At 29.3% G+C, this 7,118-nt stretch overlaps 1 protein-coding gene across 1 annotated transcript; it reads left to right on the forward strand.

Annotated features, from left to right (window-relative positions):
- Positions 1-1,204: 1,204 nt before the first annotated feature.
- Positions 1,205-5,162, forward strand: LOC138348431 (UPF0481 protein At3g47200-like). The gene is made up of 2 exons (XM_069297626.1): positions 1,205-2,764; positions 4,303-5,162. Exons 1-2 carry the CDS (start codon positions 2,699-2,701, stop codon positions 4,873-4,875), a joined length of 639 nt encoding a protein of 212 aa, XP_069153727.1. The 5' UTR covers positions 1,205-2,698; the 3' UTR covers positions 4,876-5,162.
- The last annotated feature ends 1,956 nt before the right edge of the window (positions 5,163-7,118 follow it).

Genomic DNA, 7,118 nt, shown 5'->3' on the forward strand with positions numbered 1-7,118 from the left:
TTTCACAGAGAATAACCTGGTTTGACTTGGCACGGAGTTGAACTGTATAAAGAAGACTTTTGAATTTTGTTGTCCTAAATTTAAGTTAGGTAAAATGTACAAAGCTATCATTTGATCTTGTGACATTAAACATGCCACTGGAAAGCTGAAATTAAAATGTTACCAAAAAAGAAAGAGGTCATTCCTTTTGAAACAAACTAAAAAGAAAGGAGGTCATTCATTTTTAAACTGATGAAGCATATAAATATAAAATAACTCATTTAACAAATACTTTAAAAATAAATCAGCACAAATATATTTATATAATATTTGTTAATATGAAGAAATTAATATATAGGTGGGTAAAAATGTCAAATCTAAATTAATTTATATTTTTTTAATAGATTTAAAGAATGGCTACAAGAAAATGAAAATAAGGGAGGTAGACGTAATATCGTAAACCAGAGGGAAGATGAGTGTTATAGAGCGAAACCTTGAAAGAGGTCTCTGAAATTATCCCTAAACTTAAGTATGTTTCATAGCTATAGCTTGCATATTTACATATTGTAGTTTAAATTGTCTCGTTTGTATTATTGATCTACGTTTATATAAACTCAAAATAACGAATTTACACAAACACAAATATCTGAACTCTAAACAGTTATACAAATTATATTATACAAAAGTTATACAACTTCTGAATTATACAAACTTGCGTATTATACACACTTAAAACCCCAATTCACGTAATTATCATTGAATATTGATCGGAGTGATAATTAACTAAAACTATAACTATAATACTAATCAACAAGTATATAGAAAACTAATAATAAAGAAATTAAACGTAACGAATATTGGAGGCTATTTTGTATACCATGTCAATAAACATTTAAAGGAAACTCATCCTTCTTAATACTTTGGTTTAAAATAATGACGTAATTCTATTATATGCCTTTTATTACAACATTAGTCGGCTCACCTCTTATCCTATGGCTTTTTACTTATGTATCATATTGTATAAATAGCGTATAACTAAATATATTTCATGTATAATTATGAAGTACATATGTGTACACATCTATATACAATGTTTACACAATATACATGTGTACATTAGAGGAGCAGTTCATCTTCCTCAACGAAATGATTTTGTCTTTTTAATCCAAAGAAACTCAAACCTCCACTAAATAGTTTCAAATTTTAGATATAAGCTTCTCTAGATATTTTTAAATAGTTTGTTATATTATTCGCTCAAAAAGATTCATATTTGCAACATGTCAAATTTTAATTCTCGACATAATCCACCATCTTAATGGTACAGATAATGACACTTCAGGAACTCAAGCCTAATAAAACATTTAGGAATTCTTCAGCTTGTTCCTCTACTTCTTCCCATAAAGTCTCAGGTACATCCATAAATTTTTCTTTTACCTCAACTCCTTCTATAGAATGTAAGTCTCTTTGTTTGTATTGATGTCCAAGGAAACATCTTTCCTACACCTGCAACAGATGCCTTCTTCCCTCAATGACTCAAGGTTAATAAGTAGATTGCTTCATTTTGATGGAGTTCTATATTGTAGTCTTTGGTTAGGGTACGTTATCCTCAAAGGTTATTAGCGAGAGGGATATTAAGTGTCTATTAAGAGTGATTTGTGAATTTCCTGGATATGAAAAGGCTAAAGGTCTTGGTGGTATTTTGAGGAGGTATTATGCAGGGGCTGACTCAACAATATTGGAGGCCTTAGCGAAACTTAAGAGAGGGCTCCTAATATTTTAATTTTTTCATCATATTTACTTTTATTTAAATCTACTTTTCTAACCTATTTTAGATGTGAAATTATTAGGTACTATTTTATAATCAATTTGTTTTAATAATTCATTTTCAAATAGTGATATAGCTAATTCATTTAATTTTTTATTGAGACATTATTGATCTCAAAGAATATTTAATAAATTTTAATTTCGTAAAGACTTCTTTCGGCCCAGATAACGGTTAAAGGAATTGTTAACATTATTCTATGATTGAAATTGTATCAAGTCTTTTTATTTGATTGAGTATTTTTGTTAGATCGTTATCTTCAACTTGTATTATTTCTCTCAACACTTTTAATTCAAAAAATAAATTAAACCATCAATATCATAATAACTATTACATGTTAAAGAAACTTCAAGGTTAAGACAATATATTTTAAATTCTCATCATCTTGTGATATCAATATTTTGCCACTAAATAAGAAATCAAAAATAATTTCATATGCTTCAATTGGTTTGAATCTATTTTGAAGTGAAAAAATAGTTTGAACTACCCTATATATGTAAAGTAATAAACATTAAAAGATTCTTCAAGAGACTTTGTGATTTCGCTATTCATATTTATTGTTTCTTACGATATTTTGATTTATTTTCACTTGATATGCAATTTCCTTAGCAGAAATTATAACACTCATAGTATATATAATTTTTTTTTTTTAAAAAAATAATATATATAAATAATTATTTTTAAAAATGGACACCCAAAAATATGGGACCTCAAGCGGTGACTTTAGTGGACTAGGGGTTATAACAGTCTTGCAAGAGAACAAATTAATAAGGAATTAAAGGATAATCAGCCAAATTAAAAGAGGTAAATTTCTGCCTTTCTTAGAAAAAACACTTGGGAATTTTAATATTTTTTATCCTTTTTTTAAATTATTGGAATTACAGTCTCAAGAAGGTTATGGCTCACTATACTGATCTTGTGCCAATAGATCAACTTTCTCTAAGAGAAGCTACAAAAGATGAGGTATCGTTTCAATGCTAACAATTTGTGTGTATGTTAAGGAACTTGAATATTTTGTTTGTATTTGTTGTTTATGCTAAGGGTGTGTTTGATACGATAAAAAATATATGGGTTTATTACTTATTTTCTTGTATTAGATATGGTAAAATATTATCTTGAAAATATGTGTATATATATACTACGGAAAAGGGCCTAAAATATCCTCAAAGTATTGAAAATGTTACAAAATTATCCTACATCCACCTATTGGCTCCAAAATACCCTTTCCACCCACCTATTGGGTCCAAAATACCATTGTCATCCACCTTTTGGGTCAAAATTGACCACTTATTTAACGGTTTTATATTTAAACTATTTAAATATTTTTAAAAATACGTGGCGCTCAACTATATGTTATAATTTAACTTATTAGTATAATTTATAAATCAATCCACTACCCACCCATTACTAATTCAATACTCTAGATTAATGAACCCGTCACATTATTAATGCAAGCTACTACCAATTGAGAGTTCTTAAAAAGTATAAAAGTAAATTATCATACATTCAAGTGGCTAAATAAAAATCACCGATAAACTTAAAAGTCTGACTATGTTCATCTTAATTATTCTTATGTCTTAATTATGTGATGTTACTTCATAGGTAACTTCTTTGCAAAATAATATATTAAATGTTTTAAAACAAATCATAAATATTTATAAAATTATATTTAAAAAAAGTGTATTAATTAATTCGGAATGTACTTCTTTACCTTCAATCATAAATTTCTTATTCAATTTTGAAAGAAAGTGTCCTCCTAAATAAGCGGCTCAACCTAAATTTAATTTGGACTTCGATTCAAACTCGAATAATTTTGAATGTCATTTTCAGAAATTTATAATTTCATCGTGTTTTAGTAGTGTTTATGACGATTTTGATATTATAATTGGATTATTAATTGGGTGAGGTTTAGTTAGTAATGAGTGGGTAGCGGGTTGGTTCATAAATTATATTAATAAATTGAAATTATAATCAATAGTTGAACGCCAAGTATTTTAAAAAATATTTAAAGAGTTTAATTTTAAAACAATTAAAAAAGTGATCAATTTTGAACCCAAAGGTGGATGATAAGGGTATTTTGGAGCTAATAGGTGGATGAAAAGGACATTTTGGAGCCAATAGGTGGATGAAGGGTAATTTTGTACCATTTTCAATAACTTAAGAGTATTTTAGGCCCTTATCCGTATATACTATGACTTATGAGAGGTGAAGATGGGGTAGGGCGTGTGGAGTGATGGAGGTGAAGATGAGGTGTTGGTAGGTGGGGGAGGACACTATCAAGGTGGAATTTGTTTAACTTGATTTCCTACTAAGAAAAGTCAGTTTCCTCGTTTTTAAAGACTTCTGAGCTAATAAAAGTAGAGAAAAGCAGTTGCATACAATTGACGTTCCAAATTGATTTTTTTGTCTAAGATATTATTTAGTACTCCATTAATCATGTGTATTTAAAAAAGTAAAATGTATAATAGACAAGAAGTATGATTCTTTTACACTAATTACAGATAGACAAAGGGAGCAAAGTGGATCAATTGATCGAGATTAAGGAAACAAATGGTCAAGATCAATTATTGTCAATGAAATCTGCAAATCAAATCTTTGATGAAAAATTTAAGGATTTGGACAATACATGTATCAATTCCGCAACCATATTCAGAGTAAATATGGGATTACGAAAATCAAATACAGATGCTTATATGCCAATGTTGATCTCCATTGGTCCTTGCCAAAAAAGGAATCATGAACTTTGTTCGATGGAGAAGTACAAATTGTTGTACCTACCACGATTTCTCCAACGAAAGGAGGGGCTTGATGTTGAAAGTTGCATTAGTTCATTGGAGAAAAAGAAAGATGAAACACTACAATGTTATGATGATAACCTTAATACTGATATTGTTGACAATTCTTTAGAAATGTTGTTACTTGATGGTTGTTTTGTGGTTGAATCTATTCGAGAGTACTATGCAACCGACGAAGAAGAAGAAGAAGAGGAAGAAGAAGAAGAAGAAGAAGAAGAGGAAGAGGAAGAGGAAGAGGAAGAGGAAGACGACAATAACAACATCATCAACTTGGAATAGATGAAGAAACAAGTATGCCGAGACATGGTGTTACTAGAAAATCAGCTCCCTTTCTTTGTACTTAACATGCATTATGACATGACAAAGCATCATAAAGAAGTGAGATTCTTGTATATGGTGAGAAAAACCTTACCTGATACTTCCCAAAAGGCGAAATTCATACCCCCCTCAGAGATTCACAATTTTAATGCAGAACGATACAATCATTTAGTTCATGTATTACACATGTTTTCTCGACCATTCAGATCATCATGATCATGTGAAAGATAAACAAAACAGAATTGCTAGCACACCAAAAGAAGGTTGCAAGATAAGATTTTGTGACAACCTTTTGCAACTAACCAAGTCAAAAGAAACTCCCAAAGTTCTTGGTTTGTGGTAGGGGTGTACATGATCGGATTGGTTCGGATTTTTCAAATATCAAACAAAACCATCCGTGTAAAATATTTAAATTTATAAACCAAACCAAACTAATAAAATTGGGATTTGTTCGGATTTTTCAACCCCGGAGGTTCGAATTTATCAAATACCAAACCAAACCATGATGTCGAACTTTTACATTTATAAATCAAACCAAACTAATAAACTTCGGATTTTTCCAGATTTTAGGATTTTTTCGGTAAAGTTTGCATACAAACATATAATTAATTTGTGTTCCAAATATTTCTTTAGTCCAACCAAAATACAATTATCTAAGGTGTTTCTTAAAAAAATAACACAAAATATGAGATGAGTATTGATGATATAAAAATATTCAATAACATATAATAATGAAATCATCATATAAATAAATATTATAAAGTCATAATGAAAATAATCATAATTGAAAAGTACTAAATCATGCTAAAATAAGTTTAATGAGTATTTAGTTACACTAGTAAATACTTAAGGAAAGTTAAAATTAGATTTTGTATTTTATTTGTCTAAACTAATGTAAAACTAAAGAACAAATATTGAATGTTATTGTCATTCTTAGTATTGAATTAATTTTTTTTGCATTAGTATTAATTTAATTTTGATTTAAGTTTTATTATAATTATCAATATCTATGAACTATAATCTTTATATTCTAAGTTTTAAACTTGAAATAATATATTTAAAGATAAAAACTATGAAATAGTATAAGGAATATTTTTAAATGATCTCAAAGTAAATATTTTATGTATAAAATAAAAATTTGAAGTTATATATATAATGTCGGGTTGCTTTGGTCTCTGGTCGTTGTTTTTAGTTAAAAACACAACAACCCAAATATATTCGGATTTCTTTCCGATATCAAATCAAAGCACTAGGCGGGTTTTTTCGGCTTGACTCGATTTGTGGATTGATTCGATTTTCTACACCCCTAGAAATTTGTGGGTTGGTTCGATTTTCTACACCCCTAGATTATGGGATTGCTATCATATTCCAAGTGTAAAAGAGCTTTACGATGCTGGAGTTAGATTCATAAGAATAGGATATGAGCAAGAAAAGTGGAGGATAAAACAACATTATTCGATATCAAGTTTGAGAAGGGATTAATGAAAATACCTTGTTTAACAATCGAGGATACTACGGAAACCTTCATGAGAAATTTGATATCTTATGAGCAACATTCCTCTAAAGTAAATGTATATTTTTTTTTTTCAAACTTTGCCCATATAATGGCTCAACTTATTGGCTGACAAAGAGATGTGAAGTTTCTTCGCAAAGAGAAAATCATCCGTAAGGACATAGGGGATGACAAACAAATGGCCAGCATTTTCAAGAAACTTTTAGATGGGATGGAAATCACAAGCTTTTATTAAATAAAAGAATGCAGCAAATTGATTCAACATTGTGATAAGCCATGGAGTCAAATGAAGGCTAGTTTAAGGCACAACTATTTCTCGAGTCCTTGTGCAGGAGGTTCAACTGTGGTAGTTATAACACTTCTTCTACTCACTATTATACAGACTGTTCTGGATTTTACTGGTGACGTTATGAAGTAATCTTTGTTGTAACTATGTAATACAACTATTGATCACTGAGTGAGTGTTTCCTCATTATAGAAAACTTGAACAATGATATCATTTGCAAATTTCTAGAAATAATTTTACTAGATGGATGTTTCGTGGTTCAGTTTATTCGAGAGTGTAGTGAAATTAGGCCTAATAGAGAATTGTATGATAATCACTGCACATCGAGGTTTTTTGTTAGCGAAAGAATTATCTGACTGGTTTATTGGATCTTGGGTGGGAGCTTAATGCTCTTTTAGTATTGCT

The sequence above is a fragment of the Solanum lycopersicum genome, chromosome 5 (genome assembly GCF_036512215.1).
Source record: "Solanum lycopersicum chromosome 5, SLM_r2.1".
Taxonomy (NCBI): Eukaryota; Viridiplantae; Streptophyta; class Magnoliopsida; order Solanales; family Solanaceae; genus Solanum; species Solanum lycopersicum.

Excerpts from the sequence above, each read along its gene's own strand:
- LOC138348431 (XM_069297626.1), top strand. The coding sequence starts at position 2,699 with ATGGCTCACTATACTGATCTTGTGCCAATAGATCAACTTTCTCTAAGA. Across the intron at positions 2,765-4,302 it reads GAGAAGCTACAAAAGATGAG|ATAGACAAAGGGAGCAAAGT; the intron begins GTATCGTTTCAA and ends CACTAATTACAG.